This window comes from Mya arenaria, chromosome 4 (genome assembly GCF_026914265.1).
Source record: "Mya arenaria isolate MELC-2E11 chromosome 4, ASM2691426v1".
Taxonomy (NCBI): Eukaryota; Metazoa; Mollusca; class Bivalvia; order Myida; family Myidae; genus Mya; species Mya arenaria.
Window position 1 is genome coordinate 24601153 of NC_069125.1, and position 20723 is coordinate 24621875.

Below are 20723 nucleotides of genomic sequence, written 5' to 3' on the forward strand. Positions count from 1 at the left end.
CATTGTTTGCCTTCTTACACAGCGACATTAATTTTATTGTCAATAAAATATTAATTTTTCATTTACCATCATGCTTCAATAAACCTGGGGCGGCCCCTATGGTTGTTTTACACGCGGACTAACACGCGGATTAACTGTGCAACATGTCAGCACCTTATTAATACACACATGATCGTAAATCATAATGGTGAAAACCCGTATAAAACCCTGTTCATACAGCGCTATCAGCGCTTTGATTTAGTAAGTGATCTTGACACTAGGTACCCCAAACACATCAAATGAATGGTCTCCATTATTGTTTACTTTAAACCAAGTTTCGTCGCATTATGTCAACCCAAACTAAAGTTATTCAGTACCAACTGTTTTATATATTTTAAGTAAAAGTGACCTTGACCTTGACCTCAAGGGCCCAAAATACAATCCAATGAAAGGTCTCCATAAACTCTTCCTATATACTTAGTCTGGTTCGCTATGTCAACCATAACTAAAGTAACTGTATGTTTGCCAGATACCAACATAAAGAAGACAATCTATAATAGAACAAGCAATTTATTGTATATTTTACATAAACAGGCAATTTATATCAAAACAATACATTTACGTATATTTGTTGTAATGAGAAGCTTTAATGGTGTCAAAATTTAACATTTTTAACAGGGACTAAGTTCTTAAATGTTGCATACAAAATTTTCATTATATTACAACATATACGAACTACTAGTACATTCATTTATATCCTGATACAATGTTCCAAAAATGTATTATCAAATATGCATGTCTATGATATTGTAAAAAAATATCTTTTACACAATTTAAGGATTATGCAGTAAGAAAAAAGTGTACATTTGTAAAATTGATATGGAAAAGATATAACAAAAACATTTTATTAATGTATCACAGTATGCAGAAGGTACTATAACTGTTTGGAATGTATTTTAATATAGCTTTCATGTAAATTTTGCATCTCTAACAAGCACTTAATGTACATAATATGACAAAAATACTATCAGGCTATGTAAAAAAGCAAAACCTTATTGGAATGTATTATATGAAGGCTCTCATGTAAATATTGCACCTATTACAAGCACCAAATATACCAACGTTTATCATGACAGTAAGTTATGAAACACATCTCAATAAGCACAAATATAATTGCTAATATATATTGAAATGTATTCTGTGCAATCTATCATAGGGTTTAAGCCAGGTTTTTAAATATGACACAGAAGTGCAGAAGAGGAAAAGGTTTTTAAAAAGGGAACAGTGTTGCAGAAGAGGGACAGCATTTTAAAAAGGACACAGTGTTGCAGAAGGGGGACAGGTTTTTAAAAAAGACACAGTGTTGCAGAAGAGGGTGCACCAAGAGAAAATGACACATTGTATAGAGAGAGCTGTGAAAAACTTGAAATTATGAATTAAACAGAACATGTTAGGAATTGATTTTAATTGAAGTCAGATTTGGTTTTAACTGCCACACATGTAAAGTTTGTATGTATTTATAATCATATTATAAGTTTATATCAAAAGAGAAGAACTTTTGGACAGTCAATGAGCATTTCATTCTACGAAGGGAGAAAGGAGCCCATGCTGGTCTCCAATAGAGCAGAAGGATGCTACCAAAAAGGACAGGATGCAGGAACCTTCCAAAACTCTTTAGCTATAAAACCCTATATCATGAATACATTGCATCTTTTACAAGCACTAAATCAAATTAACACATCGGTTTCATCTCTTCCATGCTGCAGATTGCTTTATTTTGCAAGATATATTCGCAAGAACATGCCACAAATTCAACCTAACCTTATCATATATTTAAAAAAACTTAAGTATATCTTTTGAAGCCGTTCACATCAATAGTTTTCTTTACATCATCATCACAAATACTATAACCTTACAAAAAGGTCAACACGACAAAATCATGAGAAAACGTCTTGCCAATCTAAAACAGCCTTCAGAAATCAATATCTAATTCTATATTATGTTTTGGGAAAAAATCATGCTATTTTCACTAAATTCAATGCATTAAATTTAATCTCTATAAGTCACCGGAAAGCATATAATATAATAATATATTCACACACATTATAGATTTTGGTTCCCATATTGCTTAATAATAACATGGTAAACTGTGTAGCATTGGATTTCTTTTAAATACTGTCATCAAAATGATTATTAAATCAATTCATTTTTTTTTTCTAATTGGTTTTCAATGAATGTCACTTAAACTAAACTTTTCTTAAATCTTAGCAAAAGAGAAACAGAAAACTCTTTGAATGTCATTGTAAGTGCACAATTTATTTCATTAGTGATAACAGAACATTATATTTCCTCATGAAAATATTACTTTCTCCGATCATTCAGTGAAATATAATGTCTGTCTTAAAGGAGTAGAACATATATTTACACTTGATAGATACACAACGGAAACATATTTATTTAAATGCATTATTATGTTGAACCCATTGACTTTCACGTTCAAAACAATAAAAAGTATATGATTTAGGTACAGATAAATAAATATTAGCCTTTATAAATGGAGTTTTCAATAAATGTGGCAACTAATTCCTCAGTGAAAAAGTGCCAAAATATCAATAAAAAGTATATGATTTAAGTACAGATAAAAATATATAAGGCTTTATTAATGGAGTTTTCAATAAATGCGTCATTCCCCAGTTAAAAAAAGGTGCCAAAATATCACCTTTTTTTGTACACAAATCATGTTTTTGTTTTGTAATGATCATTCAAGTCATATAAGTTAAATATAATAATGCATCGATACTGATACGTTTCTTTTATTCATCTATGAAGTGTAAACATTTATTTTGCCTCATTTTACCCAAATACAACATCTTTCCTCTATTTATCGGTCAGAAAATTCACTTGAAATCTTGCCTTAAAGTTCTCATCTTCCTGTATGTAAGGATACCAGAGAATATAATTCGTATCCCACATGTTATTATACAAATTAAAGGCAAACCCGGTTATCTCCCCTTGCTGAATGGGGGCTAGGGGGATGGGAAAGGGGGATGGGATGTTTGAGACGGTTCCCAAGCTAACAAGGGGCGTATCTCTAGCAGCAACCTGTAGCCCCGCCCCACTGTCAGTGGTGTAGAGGACATCAGAATCTACCGCTGAAACAAAAAGTTATTCAACATATATAATAGTAATATATAATAAAATAATGAGAAATTTCATCATGAATTGTAATTATTGATAAATGCTTTTCAAATTGTGTGTGCAATGATTTTATGAATAAAATCAAATGTCAAAGATATAATTGAATACATCTTCAAATTTTGATTAAAACACCACGTCTTGAATTGTTCCTTTAAATAGATCATTATATATTGTTGGTGGAATACAAGGGGACAAGGTTAGATGTTTCAAAAGGCCTTAGGCTATAAGTAATTCCCTAAAAACAATGTAACAAGCATATATACAGTCAAAACTTGCTATGTCAAAGTCGTTAAGACCTCAAGAAATACTTCAAGACAACAAACATTTGATATAACCCAAATACAAAAACTTTTTAACTTAACCGAGTTTGACATAACCAGAACACCGTGAAAGAGTTTGACAAAGAGAGTTTCAACTGTAGATATACAAAGACATTCACAAAACTACAATAAAATATCACTGTTATCATTACCCTGGGGAAATAACTGTACAAATCTTAATCAACTTTTTATTGAGGTTCCGCTTTAGCTGATAAGCAAAATTTGCTATACAATTTAAAGTAATGCATTACTATTTTAATTAATTTGTGTCACAGTGTGATGCATATACATCATATTAAGTTTCCAGTATGTACTAATTGAATAAGTAGTACTCTCTAAATACACATAATCTGCCTCTGCTGATTTGATACATAACATCATGTGTCATTTCCTGTATAATGTCATTCTACAGACACCTTTTGCCATCTTAAGTCTCAAAATGTAAAGCTTCTTTGTTAGCATTTTGAAAAAGGCCTTTAGACATCAATAAAAAGCAAAATAGGATAATTACCATGCAAGTATTGACTTCCATTCAAGACCACATTGTCAGGGTAGACAATCTGTCCCAGCTTCCTTAGTTTCCATTTGTAGACTGGAGTGGCCAATCTTGGCTGGAACTTGAGGGCTTCTGAGACAGGTGGAGGTGGGAGGGGCGAGAAATAGTACATGAGAGACTCAGGGTTCCGTGTGGATGTTTTTTCGTACCATTGCATAGTGATGTCAAATCCTGTAAAAATAGAAATAATTTATCAGTAATAAGCTTTCCCCACAACACAAAACAACATCCTCACATAACATCGTGCCAAACGAGAGTGATTAATAGAATGTTGTAAAAACATATTTCACAATCGTTGTGAAGAAATTAGTAATTTAAACTAAACTAAAATTATGAGACATATCTGGTAGTTTTTATCTTTGTCCATTATCGAACGCATATATATATGAAATTGAAAAAGGAATTTGTAAACCAATTATGTCCAAATGTGTGATAAATGTGATTTAAAGATGACTAAAAAGAAAAAAAAGTACTGCTTATGAAGAACTGTTCACTGATATGTTTATGAAAATAATCTACAATAGTCCTATTTTACAAATTATTTGAGTCTTAACCTGGTGTATCCACTGTTGGGTTGTATGCGTACGTTATCCAGACCTCACTCGGCGCCCCAAACTCCAAATGAGGCGCATCGTCAGACACCACAATCTTCGCTATGAGCACAAAGTCGTTACCTGAAATTTATCACATTTGTTATCATACACAACCCCGGAAATACTATTAAATTTCCTTTATAGCAAATTTTAACATGCTTGTGAAATTATTATATGACGTCAGCATTCCATATCATATTTTTGGCGAGGTCAGGACTGGCTAAAAACATGATATGGACCGCTGAAGCCATAAAAACTGGATTTTTATTAAAAAACATTGATATACAGACCGATCAACTTTATATACACAAAGGGACACATTTATGTAAGCTATAATATTTTAGAAATATAACACACCACTGAGGGTCATATGACATTATAAGGATTGGCCAGTCAGCCTTCCTTATAATGCCCTATGACCCAAAGTCGTGTGTTATATTCCTTATATTATACGGAACATTTTACAATACCATTCAATATTTTGAAGGCCCCTTCGATGTTTTTCACTGAACAAAGCAATTAATGTTTTCTTGCGGCAATTGTTCTCTGTTGTGAAAATCGCAAGTCATACCCATAATTTTTATGACGTCAGCAGTTCATATTATTTTTTGTGAGGACTTTATATGTACATATAACGGACACATTTATGTAAGGTATTATATAATAAAATATGGTTACACTAAACTCTAATTGCTAAGATGTTAACATTCATGAAGTGGACATCTTCACCATAACTCTATTCTCACCGTTTTGAAACATAACTTCAACAACAATGAAGTGGACATCTATACCACAACACCACTTTCACCCATTTTGAAACATATCTTCAATAACAAAAAATTACACATTATTTAAATGTTTCAACAAAATGTTTTAACAGCATTGTCAACAATACATTTACCCCTCCATTTGAAGAGCTCCATCAATTGGGTATCCCAGAGTTTCGATACTGCGTCTCCATTACGTGTGAGGTTAGGTTTCTGGTAGAAAGTTGGCCATTTGTACGGATACATTGAGTGGGATCGATTAAAATCACTCTCATCATATGTGTGGTATAAAAATCTACCGAAACTCATTGATTTGGCCCAGTTTTCCTATGAACAGATATTGAAATCAGTATTAATGATCAGTAAGTATGAAAATTACAGAATAGTTTTATCGCATTTTCAATGATATTATTCATAACAAATGGGAAAAATCCAAAGTCCAAAAAAACAAACCCAAAAAAACATGTTACCTGCAATAGAAAAATGCTAAAAATAAAACTTAATAAATTGCAAATGAAATTACAAAATACTCTGATGTGGCCTATAAAGAAAATGTAAGGGCATTATAAATACAATTTCAAAAACTAAGTTAACTCCACCGGTATGCTTCTTAAGCATTGAAAATTTAAACAGAAATGATGACAAATATTGGGATCCCATGTTTCACATCTGAAGAGCTCAACAGTAGTAATAACTCTTACCTTGTTATATGGGTCATATAAGTGAATTATGGCCCCTGTTTCCCCAAATACAATCTCCATTCCATCTTGGGCTTTGTACATGGAGGTTGGCTCAACTGCATCAAATCCTGGAATTTAGGAACTGAAATGATCACTACCACAATGTACCACACAGTTGTATGTAGAAAATGCCTGAAGCCAATTCCTCTAAATAAAGGTAAAGGTTATATATACTTTTAACCGGCCTTTTAAAACCTGACAATTTGCCTGTCTGGACTGATTTTGACCACACAAGATTGATTTCAGTAACAGAAAATGATTAAACAAGAGCTGTCACTGAGACAGTATGCTCGACTATTCCACAGCTTTTCAGTGTAAGGATTGAAAAGTTTTGGTGAAACATGCATGGATCACTGTAAAATTAGATTAGATTGATGCCTGTAAAAATGTGTTTAAAATTCAAAAACATTCAGCCTTAAATGAAATACAGATTTGATGGAATTAGCATGCAATACATTAAAGGATTATAGGTTGTTTACAATAATGCAAGAGTAACCATATTATACTCAAGTACAGTGGAGCAGAATTTCTATGTAGAATAAAAAGGGCCATTATTTGAATTTAATGCAAACAAGAGTTATCTTACTTGGTTAATGAAATAGGTTGGATGGTTGAGTACCATTGTATAAAGTCTCAATGCAATACATCAAGTAGTTGCTGAGATATTAATCTATGTGTGCTTACATGCAAACCCTTAACCAGAATTTCTAAGTCAAATAACTAAGGCCCATTATTTGCATTATATTCAAATAACTGTTATCTAATTTCATTAATTAAGTAGGTTAGGTAGTTGGGAATGCATATCAAGTTTCAATGCAATAAATGATGGATTTACTGAGATAATGGCTTAAAGGTGCTTATATGTAAAACCTTAACCAAGGGGTGATGTTGACGCTAGGGTGAGTAGAGTAGTATAGCTCTCCTTATTCTTTGAAAAATAGATCTAAAAATCAGGTTGAAATTTGTTCATTTGTTTACATTTTTGCTCCTAAATGGCTAAGTCAGTTAAACTTGTAATACACAACCCTGGTTTGTCATTCACAAATCCCCCCACTACCCAATAAAAGGGTCAAGATAACCATCAGATTAACGCTACCAGCTGCTTAGTTAAGCAATAATGAATACTCGATATCTTCTATTTGGCGGCGGCTTGCATTCGATCCAAACATGTGGTTTTAGCTGTCTTAACTTTCAGACCTCAAAGTTATGCCAACAAAACTTTTATCACAGAGCCTTATAAAACTTCAATCATATAAAACCATTCATACAATGTATGATACTTACCGTAGGGACCATGATTTCTTATCCAAAGTCATTGATCAGTCAGAGAACTGAATATTATCAACATGGTATTGCTTAACATATTTTCCTATACCTTCAAGATTTGGTCTCATGGCATTCTGCTTGATTTCTTTCAGTTCTTTTTTAATTTCGGCCACCACAGGCAGGCTCCTGAGACTCTCGACAGCTCTTTGTGTGTAAACTCGCTGCTCCACCCAAGCTTGTGTGCAGTTCTTGTAGTTATCACCTGTGTGGAAAGAATTCAAACGTCTTGAATAACCAGGGGATGTATGCAATAACCACCTTAGTTCTAAAATTAATATCCAAGCATTTTGATTGGACTGTAAAAATAACTGGCCAATGAATCACTGAGGCATATCTCAGGATAAGGATAAAAATTATGGTGTATTGAATATAGCCCCTGGGGACATATTCAATAAGCGACTTAAATTTAAGATTAGAAACAAGGTATTTTGATTGGTCTGTATATTTAGCTGACTAGCTGAATGGAATCACTGAGACATACATCTAAGGAAAAGATCAATATTGAATACGGGCCCATTGGTCACCCTTTCCCTAATCTTGATCACATCAGGATGGTTTACTACACTCTGTACAGCGTTTTGTGGTACAATTGCTGCTCCAACCAAGCTTGTATACAGTTCATGTTTTAGTTATCCAATTTCCTATGCAGTGATCTCCCTTGATGAGCAGAGATTGTGCTACTTCTTTAATTTTACTGTATTATTTTGTCTCAAAAATTTAGATATTGAATGTTTGATATCAGAGGTTTAAATATTAAGTGTAAAATCATGCATATCTGCATAATTTTTTACATATAAGCTTAAATAAAAAAATCCCAATGTGTGCTTTCCCAGCTACATGTTTACAAGGTTAAAAACTTAAAGTTTGATTTATTTCAACAAGAGACAGTGGTGTACCAGATCTCGCCCTGTAGAAGTCATGGTTTGTCCAGTTCACAGTATCGTATACACCGGGAAGGCCCCATGTGTGCTCTCCCAGTTTCACGAGGTTGAAAATTGATTCTGTCACTTGGGGATCGTTCACATCACATTTACCTGTGGAGGGAAAAAAATAAATTATTCAATGACTTTTTAAACTTAGGCAAGGTAATACTGCATTTCTAAGAGAAAGTATCTTACCATTAGCACATGTGTAGGTATCTTTTTTATTTAAAAAAATACTATCCATTAATATTTATCACAAATCTGTTTTCATCAATCCTTCAGGGGCTAAATAGAACTGTTATCTTTTGGTTAGTTTGCCCATGCAAGCAATTTAATTGGTCAACAGTCATAATTGGATAAATATTGACCAATCAATAAACAGTTCATCGAACTATAGCTAGACCTAAGAATTAACCACTTTTATACAACTGGCTGCTGTAAGACGGCACTAAGTGAATGTAAGCATTTTATTGACATTTAAAGGGACTAAACACTGGATGATACAATTGCAAGGAATGTTTTTTTTATCAAAAACATAAAATTGATATCGTTGTGTACAATGCATTGAATCTTACTGATTATCACATTGATGAAGACATAAAATTGCCTCTTTTTTTGCATATTTATTCAATTCAAAATTTACTGAGTTTGTCTATCATGTTAATCCAAGTTAATTAAAAAATAGCGTCAGTATATGTTTCTGTACAAATCACATGACTTTCACATGCTAAATATACACAATATAAACTTTGAAACCATAATATGCACTATTTTTAATAGGTTAAACTTAGCTGAGACAGTGATGAAAAATTCTTTTTATCATGTAAAATGGTCCATTATCGGCCTCATACTGGCTTGTATTGACAATTCTAGGAATGTTTTGTGGAAATAAGGTATTTGCCAATTTTACAACCATCTGGTGTCCAGCCCCTATAAATAGAACAATACCATGCTCTGATATAGAACTATCAAGTCCACTGTATTCAAAATCAACTAGAGCTGTCACAGGAGTGGCGAATACCCCCAAATGCCTCCTGGACACAGGAATGGCAAACCATTCCTATGAAAAGAGGCCATAACTCCAAGGTTACTGCACATTGCATCTTCTTTTATCATGCATGTATTGTTTGTCCGGAACCGTTTTTCTATTTTCGTAACAGTGCACAAAAACCTTTACTCCACTGGCCCCATTTTCAATCACAAGCATTGTCTTCACAAAGGCTGCCTATACAGCAAGTTTCATCACAATATCTCATTCCCAATTAAAGTTATGAAACAGAAACCATTTTTCTATTTTTAGTAACAGTGACCTTGACCTTAGCCCCACCAGCCCCAATATCGAACTTGACCTGTATCTTCTGATGTTACACCTGTGTACCAAAAAATGTTCAAATCTGTCAAGCCTTTCATGAGTTATCGTCCGGAAACCATTTTTTTATTTTTAGTAACAGTGACCTTGACCCCACCAGCCCCAATATCGAACTTGATCTGTATCTTCTGATGTTACACCTGTGTACCAAAAATTGTTCAAATCCGTTTAGCCTTTCATGAGTTATCGTCCAGAAACCGTTTTTCTTTTTTAGTAACAGTGACCTTGACCTTGGCCCCACCAGCCCCAATATCGAACTTGACCTGTATCTTCTGATGTTACACCTGTTGTGTACCAAAAAATGTTCAAATCTGTCAAGCCTTTCATGAGTTATCGTCCGGAAACCATTCTTCTATTTTTAGTAACAGTGACCTTGACCCCACCAGCCCCAATATCGAACTTGATCTGTATCTTCTGATGTTACACCTGTGTACCAAAAATTGTTCAAATCTGTTTAGCCTTTCATGAGTTATCGTCCGGAAACCATTTTTCTATTTTTAGTAACAGTGACCTTGACCCCACCAGCCCCAATATCGAACTTGATCTGTATCTTCTGATGTTACACCTGTGTACCAAAAATTGTTCAAATCCGTTTAGCCTTTCATGAGTTATCGTCCAGAAACCGTTTTTCTTTTTTAGTAACAGTGACCTTGACCTTGGCCCCACCAGCCCCAATATCGAACTTGACCTGTATCTTTTGATGTTACACCTGTGTACCAAAATTTTTTCAAATCTGTCAAGTCTTTCATGTGTTATCGTCCGGAAACCGTTTTTCTATTTTTAGTAACAGTGACCTTGACCTTGGCCCCACCAGCCCCAATATCGAACTTGACCTGTATCTTTTGATGTTACACCTGTGTACCAAAAACTTTTCAAATCTGTCAAGCCTTTCATGAGTTATCGTCCAGAAACCGTTTTTCTATTTTTAGTAACAGTGACCTTGACCTTGGCCCAACCAGCCCCAATATCGAACTTGACCTGTATCTTCTGATGTTACACCTGTGTACCAAAATTTTTTCAAATCTGTCAAGCCTTTCATGAGTTATCGTCCGGAAACCATTTTTTTTATTTTTAGTAACAGTGACCTTGACCTTGGCCCCACCAGCCCCAATATCGAACTTGACCTGTATCTTCTGATGTTACACCTGTGTACCAAAATTTTTTGAAATCTGTCAAGCCTTTCATGAGTTATCGTCCGGAAACCGTTTTTCTATTTTTAGTAACAGTGACCTTGACCTTGGCCCCACCAGCCTCAATATCGAACTTAACCTGTATCTTCTGATGTTAAACCTGTGTACCAAAATTTTTTCAAATCTGTCAAGCCTTTCATGAGTAATCGTCCGGAAACCGTTTTTCTATTTTTAGTAACAGTGACCTTGACCTTGGCCCCACCAGCCCCAATATCGAACTTGACCTGTATCTTCTGATGTTACACCTGTGTACAATTTTTTTTCAAATCTGTCAAGCCTTTCATGAGTTATCGTCCGGAAACCATGAAAACCGACAGACCGACCGACCGACCGACCGACCGACAGACAGACCGACCGACAGACAGACAGACCGACTGACCGACCGACAAGCTCACTCCTATATACCCCCTCAAACTTCGTTTGTGGGGGTATAATAAAATAGCAAAATACATCTAAGACCTTCATTTTCTTGTGATCAAAACTCACAGTTAAGCTTTGTACAAGCATTTTCATAGATCTGTAGAAAAAACACTGTTACATGTACCTTCTTTTATGCAGTTTGTAAGAGCGTTCATTACCACCCGATATTCTGCCAGTTTTCTTGGGTCTGAAGAAATTCCCTGTATCCAAGTATCTCCAATCTCATTGGTTACCACAGGAAGCTGATCTCTCATTGGCCAAACGGCCTCTACGAATTTTTCGAATGTAGAGGCATGGAGATTTGCTCCTGGGAACTCTGCTCTCAAAATTTCATAGTAGCCAAGAATCTCCTGATGGATAGATAATGTTCATATTAAGATTAAAAAGTTGACCTGGGTCCAAATTCACTATCTTCTTGAGTCTGGGTTTGAGACTAAGGCTCAGAAAAACGAGCTCCTTATTGTTTCAAAATATCTATAATATAATATAATTTTTTATAACAAATGATGTCTGTTTGATTGTAAAACAGATAATTTGTAACAAGTGAAATAGTTTATAGCATCTTTGCTCCGCTTGCATCTTTACAACAAAATTAAGGTTTCAGTTTTTAGTGTCTCAGACTCAAGATTTTATTGAATACGGACCCTGCATTACAAGTGCAAGTTTAAAATCCATTTATTGAACAAGAGCGCTGCAAGTGCCCAGGTTTTTAACAATAATTATTTAACAAGTGCACTGCTAGCAAAAGCATCAGATTCTGTGTTTCTTAGCTGATCAAGGGAAATAAACCAACTGATGTTTTATAAGAGAGATGGGATCAGTATTAGCATAAGTATCAAGTTTCATGAAAAACCTTACAGTGTCCTAATTATAGCCAACATGGGAACATATTGAGACAAACACTCTTTTGTAATACATTTTTCAGATCTGGGAATTTGATCAAGGCTGTTTTTATTTTTAGTTTATTTTTTAAATTACCTCGACACTTTCTGGCGGTCCGGAGTTATCTGTCCTGAAGGCGAAGCATAGGGCAGTGTCAAATCCCTCAAATGTGACACAGCCATCCCTGGATAGACCCCCAGGGTTGCTAGGGGACGGGCCTGGGTTGTCTGGATATCCACCTGATTTCAAGAAATATTCAGGTTGAGCAAATATTTCACTATTGTATATCATTATTGTTTAGCAGCATGAAAAAATACTGATGTACGGCAGACTTCTTTTAAGATTATTTTGAACATGACTTTATTGATTTTTAATAATAAACAACAAATGTGATGGTGAATTAATGGGTTAAATGCATTCCCCCATAAACTTTTTGTTTTGACTTAAAAAAGTAGCAAAGTTAAGTCCAAGGGCCATATATTCATGAAGCTTTTAAATTGTTCAAAATCAATACATACACATGTATAACATACATAAATTTTGAGTGATACACTTTTAACTACTTACTCGAAAATGCATATGAAAATATTAATTACTGATAACAAGATTGTAACCGTGTATTTAATAGCTGAAAACACAAACATATTAAATGATTTACTGTGATCTACTATAGTCTTATAAGGTAGAAATACCATGTTTTCTGAACATTTCTTTCAAATTAAACTTGGTATGATCTTCATAAGAACTGTTGTTTTCAACATTTTTTCATCCTTTTTAGTATATTAAAACAATTGTATTAATTGTGGTTACTGGTTAATCTTACTTGGGAGTAAGAGTGCATCTTTAAACAAGAAATATTTTAAATATCCTATATTTTTCATCTAATTTATTGAAAATGATTTCATTATTTGGACCTTTTACTTGCTTTATTTTATAATTTTGGTGTACAATTATTTTTAGTTTTTTTTTTATATTTTCTCTAGGATGTTTAAGAAGATGGCCTAACATCACTAGATCACAACATTAATTGTTATAATATAACAATCAAATTAAGCTGTAAACAAATTTTATACATACCTTTATGCCACATGGCAATTACACTGTTTTCATCATCAAACTTCCATGTGAATATCTTAGGCACAGCCGGAGGACTAGTGCCATCATTTACACCCACAGACACAGCCTTGATGTTCTTTTTCACGAGCGTCGGGATCACCGCTATTGTCATACCTGGTATGTACAGGTAAATAATGGTTTGAAATCTGATTCACAATGAATATGTGCAAGTAGCTAATATGTATAATACGATGTAGGCCAGATTTTAAAAAGGGACAGGGTGCTAAGGGCACATTGTATCTGGCTGCATACAACTGGAAAATTTGAAAGAAAATGCGAAGAATTGCTCTTAATCTTCCAGATATGTAAAAACATTATCTATTTATAATCATATCATATATTAAGTCTTAATCAAAACAAAAGAAATATTTAACAGTCTTAATCATTTCATTTTATGAAGGCAGAAGGCTCCACATGTTGGTCTCCATGAGGGCAGAAGGGTCCTACCAAAAAGGACAGGGTGTAGCACCCTTTAGCTAAAAGGCTATGAAACAAAGTATGCAGATTATCACATCAACTGTGAATGATACAAAAGGATAATTGAGAAAAAGTGAAGTACCATCTATAAGTTTTGCACAACCTGAAGTAATTTTATTGACTTTTTATTATTTTGACCACCCTTTTCTTTTCTTTTTTATCATACATGATAAAATTGCTTATTTAAAGGCCACAAGCAGACACTATTAATATATCAATTTGAAAGAAATTCAACAAACAAATTAAAAAAATAAACAAGAGTGTCACAAAGGAAACGCCATCTGCTCATCTGTTATTTTCAGTCAGACAAGGGACAAAACTCAACAATCATTTTATACTATAGTAACAGGGCTTGCTATACATGTGCAAACTGTTTCTGCAAACATGTATACCAAGTTTTATTTGAATATCTTGAATATGTTTACATCGCATGACCTAGGTCAATTTTTTGCACAAAGACACTGCTGCCACCAACGACAATAAAACTTTGATAATACAATACTTTTTTTCAACCAAAAAGAGTCAAGCTCAAATAAATTTCTCAAATTTACAATTACACATCATAGGTTCCAATTGTAAAATATGCCAGTGTGAACAATAAAAAAAAAGAAATTCATTCAAACCTGTTAAAATCTTACCTGGCACATCTCGCTGACTGAGGGTCCTATACTCTCGCTGTAACCCCATGTAGTTATCGATACTTGTGCTGATGTTCAGGCTCAGTTCAAACAATAGCTGGTTCATGTTTTCTGGCTGCATGTTCATGGGGCCAGCATGGTAAGAAACATCACCAAGTTTGATGGCTTTCAGCATACGCAGCTTGTCATCATTTGATGGACACTGAAATATATCTTCATAATTGACTTCCAAAGTAAAGTATGGAGCATATAGTTTTTTTTTTCAAAGCAATTAAACGATTCCCAACTTGGGAATCCTAAGATGTGCAAATTTTAGTGTCTGAATAAAGTTTTGACTAATGGCTGTGTTTTCAGAAGGTAGGGCAAAATCCCCCCACCGGTTTTGCAAAGACAGACAAAATCTTTTATGATGTTTCTGAGTAAAATTATTATTGAATGTATTAAATTATATTTTACACACTTTATGCACCTCCTGTATAACTCTTATACACTTTCAGTGTGTACAAATTAAATTGATTATGCTTAAACCCTAAACTTGGTACAAGGGCGTTGAGGGGTATCAGCGGGCTGGATACATTCTGAAGGGTATCCGAATACAATTTTGGTACCTCGTACCAAATCAATACAGCAATACAATCCAATGTTTTCGAGTGTTTTACGTTAGCTTTGCTGTCTGCTTCTTGTTGAAGTGAATGAATAAGGTGTTAAATTCCCATGTGCTTTTTCACGTCTATTTCTCATATAAGCAGAATAGATTAAGGATTTTTTAAAGACATTTATTGTGATCTTAATTTCAAATTCTACACTTGTTTTTTTTCCGAAAATCTGTATACATATATATACCTTAAGCATGATGCCATTGAGAGATGAGTTGTAAGGACAGTTGATGTACAAGCTTAACAGCCAGGGGTGGGTCGTGTAGATGAATGTCTCAACATAGCCTGCAAACCATGAAACATTGGCACAAATAATGGCAACAAAGAATTTAGTTAAAACAATCAATATGATGAATCATTATGTTACATTATTATTACTTTCATTACTTATATTATTTTTTGGTTATTTTATTTTTTTATTATTATTTTTACTCTAGTTATCATTATTATTCCATTTAACATTATTATTATTATCATTATTATTATAATTTTTTTATGATTATTATTATTGCAATCATCAATGCTTTCATTTCTAGATTCAGAAGTTGAACAACCAGAAAAACAACACATAATGCTTAGACTACAATTAAAAATCTTTGTTTGGCCTAACCAAACTCACATTTTAGTTAGTACTGATTTTTTCTTTACTTCCTTTCCCCTGAATTCTGTAATGAAAGCATGAATTTCGCTGGAAGCGGTGGATGCCCCCAAAATGCCCATTTACAATGAAAGGGCAAAAATTGTAATATAATTTGCTTGTAGAAGGTGAATGGTTGAAGGATTATTGTTGATGTGCACTGCACTTTCTCTCGTTGCCATCTATCTATATGTCAAGTTTCAATGAAATCCCTTCAGTATTTTTTAAGATATGGCCTGGACAAGCTACAATTATAGAGTAATGGTTAAGAGGAGTGTCTTAATAAATATGAACGATAGGATTATGGTTTTTCATGCACAACACTTTCTCTCATGGCCATCTATCTATTTACCAAGTTTTATTTCAATCCCTTCAGTAGTTTTGAAGTAATTATCCAGACAAGGGTGTGAAGGACAGATAGAAGATGGACGGACACTATGTACTCCTCTCTTCAGAGAGCATAAAAATAGGACAAATATAACAGGGTATTAACCACCAGGGAGGCTAAGAAACTTTTAAGTCGCAGGAATTTTTGTGAGTCGGTAGATTAAGGCCAAACAAACTATTTATCAATTGTGGTGTAATACACACATATAAGCATATTGAATACCTCCTTGTTTCAATTCATCTGAGAGGTTGAGAGCCCTTGGAAAGTGTTCAGTGAAGTAAGCATTGATCACATTGTTGATGAAGCCAATTTTCGGGCTAATGCCATTGTAACCTACATCTGAATAATAAGATGTGCAATTTGAAATAAACATTATGGAGTACCAAACATTTTAGGCAATAGATAGTCATGCATATTCATTTAACTGTTTTTCATTTAAAGGCACAAACTGTCAATATCACTATCAATGTAAACTCATAACATATGATATGTTAAATTTTATACACTTAAAAGTTATACAGATCTTGTAAAGTTATCAGCTCTTGGTCTATTCAAAGAGTGAATGTTTGAATACAATTTTGTTAAAAATAAAATAAAAACAAAAAAGGAAAATCTTGACATACCTAAATGGTTCATGTAAATAATATGAACATCCTTGATGGGGTCATCTTTAGTACCCTGAAAATAATGAAATAAAAATATGTATTAAATGTAGACCGTTTCAATATTTTGGGGTCTTAAAAAATCTTTGGCATTTTGGCTAAGGTATGGCTTACACATTTTAGAACACTATTATTTAATCACAGACACACATAAATGAATATTTCTCTTAGTTTTAAATTTATGTATATTTATATTTATATATCATAAAAATCAAACACGTATGTAACTCATTGATTTAAGAATAACAATAAAGTGCATGATTGTGAGCAACCTCCAGTGCATTTAACACCTACATGTACATGACCAAGTATTTAAAAGATCAGTTGCAAATTGCAAATTGTACACACATTATTAAGCCAATATGAATTTCATTTCATTCTACAAAAAAAGTTTTTTTCAATAGACACTGTTACACATAAAAATCTTAAACATACATGTACAATGTATGTGTATAGATGAATTTCTTATTGTATGTAATAATAAACAATCAGTGATTGATCATTTGTTTGCACAATGAAGAAAGTAACTGGCCAATTGCCTACTGATTGGGCCTAAAAAAGTTCTGGTTAACCAACCCTACCTATGCAATAGGCACCTACGTTATTTTTCAAGTTTGTCTGTATTTTTATTTCTTTGTTAGTGTGTCTTATAATATGTTGTTTAAACACTTTTCTTTTTTTTACCACATATTACTTTACTAAGCCTGACTCCTCATTGAAAACAATAACCTTATTACATAAAGCCTAATTAAAAAAGATTACATCTTTGTTTTTTGGCCTTTTCTATTTAACATATGAATACATGCCAATAGAAATGTCTAAGAGTCTTTATCAGGCCTACAAATGTGCTAGATTTACTGATTACAAATTTTACTGATCAAGACCTACTTTTGGTTCAGGTTTTCCTGACTCCACCTATAAAATAGGGGCTGACCCTTCCATTAGTATAGACATTAGTGTAGACTGTTGGTAACATTTAAGTGTATGTTTTAATAAATTAATATGTGGTTTAAAACCTGTAAAGCTTTAAAAAAGAAAATTACTTTAACACCAATCCCCAATGATGAAAATAATGTTCTTACACAAAGCCTTATAAAAAAGCCTACCTACCCAACCTGTTTTTGAAAAGGATGTGACCCTAACCAAACCATTTTTGCCCAACCTATCAGCTAATTTCTTACTAATAAAAAAGTCAAATATTTTTACAATCATATGACATATCTGAGGATTCATACCAAGACTGGCACTATTTTGTAAACTTCTGTAAAATTTTAAGAATACACAGTATACTGGTTGATGGTACATTTCCGAACAGGGCACAAATACCGAGCACCTGCTAAAACATGCGTTTATTTAATTAATGTGATTGATTATTGATGATCTAGATCAATACAGAGGCTTGCCTTGGTCACACTTGCGAAGTTTCATTTTGATGTGTTGAGTAATTTTCCTAAAAATGCCATGTTTGAGGCATTGCAGTTATGTTGACCTACATTCAAGATACTTATAAATAGAAATCATGCTTTACATTTGAATAACATGTTTTGAAAAACATTGGAAACAATAAATAACTTTGCAGCTAAGTGTTTATTTAATATTATATATATATATATATATATATATATATATATATATATATATATATATATATATATATATATAGCGTACTACATTAAGTATAATTGTATGACCATGTATTTTCGCTTTTAAAGTGTTCGGTATTTGTGCCTTCTTTTCTGTCCATAAAATGAAAGATTTACAACATAAAATTAATGAGATCGTGAATCTGTAAATTAACAGATGTTGTCACATTGATCAAAGATGTTTCATACAATATGGTAACTCGGTTGGTAACTTGCTACAACAAAAACTCTCCAAGATAATTGTAAAAAACCTCCAAAAGTGTTTGGAATTGTGACATTAGCCAGTATATTAAAGTTTTGTCCAACATGCAAACATTAAAAAGCTTTGAATATCATGTGTGATGATTTTAGAGAGAATGATAAATAAGTCAGTAAAACTAGCACTTCCTGGGCCTGTTTATACCTGTACCTGTACCTGTAATCTGTACCTGTAATCTTCAGGCCGTAAATTTAGCTTTCGCTATCGTGTTATAAACTACGTAAATAAAAATCGACTAGCTATTTCTGGATTAAAGTGCAAATTTTAAAGTATTACAGTGCAAATAACTGTATTATTCATAAATAAATATATGGAAGTTGAATTTATAACTGCATTTGTCTTGTCAATAACAAACCTTTACAAACACACTTAAACAGCAAACTGAAAACAACAAAATTTGCAATTTTGCGCCGTCCACCATTTTGAAATCATGTGACTAGCGGAAAAGGTAAAGTTTAAATCTCGGAATACAGTACAGCGGTAGCTACATAATGCACGGATAAATAACATCTATATTATAACTACACATGCGGTGGTTACGTTGACATGACAGCCCGGTAAACCAGTCGTGCAGTTAAAAATATTAACAAGGTTGCAGTTAATATCGGCCGGACAAGTTTTCCATCGTTTTTCATCAGAAACCTTTATTAGATGTTGTTGTCACTTCGTTTTTTGCCACGGTTGGTTTAATTGTTACCTCACTACAAAGTTATAATGATTTTAATTGTTCGAAGAATCATTGTTACTGGAAAATGCCGGCTGGTTTCTTTATTAAAAAATAGTCGTTCAAATATCAACGCTGATCCACCATTAATCAATACATAGAACAGAACAAAGCGAAATGATATTAGATGATATACATGTATCAAGTCGGCTTTAAAAGCTCTTCAGAGCTTGTGTTCTATATGTTGTAAACCCGACTTTATAAATAAATAATACTTAACTTGCCTTGACTTGACGTATAGAATCTACCATCAAAGTGCATGGTCAAACAATATCAAACATATTTACAAATATGAATTCAACAATTCACATGATACAGAACAGATGACTCATCATGTTAGCTGAATACAAAGAGAGAAAAATAAGTTGTCGTGAGAAAACGCATATAAATGCAACACTAGCCGAGGTCCATTCACCTTCGGAGGCTGACTGACCGGTCCTTATAATGTCATATGGCCCGAATTGGTTTGTAAATATTTCTTTTATTATACCGAACATTTTATATTACTATTCAATATGTTTTAGATGCTTTAGTTGCTAACGCCTCGGACCATATATACACCTTTGGGGCTGACTGGTCGGTCCTTAAAATGTCATATGACCCTCAGTAGTGTGTTATATTTCTTAAGTATATTAATAAAATTCCAGTTTTATGACGTCACCGGTCCATATCATAATTTTGGCCGGTCCGGACCTCGCCAAAAATGTAATATGGACCGATGACGTCATGCAACTGGTAGGTGCGGCTTGCTTTTTCACAACGACGTAGATTTGTCACAAGTAAACATTATTAGCTTTGTTCAATAAAACACATCTTAAGTGCATCAAAAATAATTAATGGTACTATAAAATGTTCGGTATAATATAAGAAATATTAACACACCACTTCGTGTCATATGGCATTATATAAGGACCGGCCAGTCAGTCCCCGAAGGTAAATGGACCTTGGCTAACGCCTCGGTCAATATACATTTTCGGTGGCTGACTGGCCTGTCCTTATAATGTCATATATGACCCTCAGTGGTGTGTAATATTTCTTAACCGTGATGAACATTAAGAAAGAGAAAATCTGTTTTCCTGGGGTGGTATTCATAAAACTGCTTAAGTCTTTTCTTAACTTTAGTCAATTTCCTAAATTTTTAAAAGTCAAATAACAAGAAATGTTTATGTTTTTTATGAATACCGGCCCAGATTCTTTAAATATGGTATTATTATTTTCAGATTTTAACAATTTTATTAACGTATACATGCTTGGCCTAAC

At 33.4% G+C, this 20723-nt stretch overlaps 1 protein-coding gene across 1 annotated transcript; it reads right to left on the bottom strand.

Annotated features, from left to right (window-relative positions):
* Window positions 1–531: 531 nt before the first annotated feature.
* On the bottom strand, window positions 532–19185 carry LOC128232002 (uncharacterized). Its single transcript, XM_052945326.1, has 15 exons — window positions 19095–19185; window positions 16799–16853; window positions 16398–16514; window positions 15338–15435; window positions 14495–14696; window positions 13341–13493; window positions 12360–12502; window positions 11506–11731; window positions 8376–8513; window positions 7529–7681; window positions 6115–6221; window positions 5548–5740; window positions 4608–4727; window positions 4009–4224; window positions 532–3131 (listed from the first exon to the last, which is right to left on the bottom strand). The coding sequence occupies exons 1-15, from the start codon at window positions 19158–19160 to the stop codon at window positions 2857–2859; spliced, it is 2262 nt and encodes a 753-aa protein (XP_052801286.1). The 5' UTR covers window positions 19161–19185; the 3' UTR covers window positions 532–2856.
* Window positions 19186–20723: the final 1538 nt, after the last annotated feature.

Excerpts from the sequence above, each read along its gene's own strand:
- LOC128232002 (XM_052945326.1), bottom strand. The coding sequence starts at position 19,160 with ATGGTGGACGGCGCAAAATTGCAAATTTTGTTGTTTTCAGTTTGCTGT. Across the intron at positions 14,697-15,337 it reads TCAATGGCATCATGCTTAAG|TGTCCATCAAATGATGACAA; the intron begins GTATATATATGT and ends GATATATTTCAG. Across the intron at positions 4,728-5,547 it reads GGAGCTCTTCAAATGGAGGG|GTAACGACTTTGTGCTCATA; the intron begins GTAAATGTATTG and ends GATAAATTTCAG.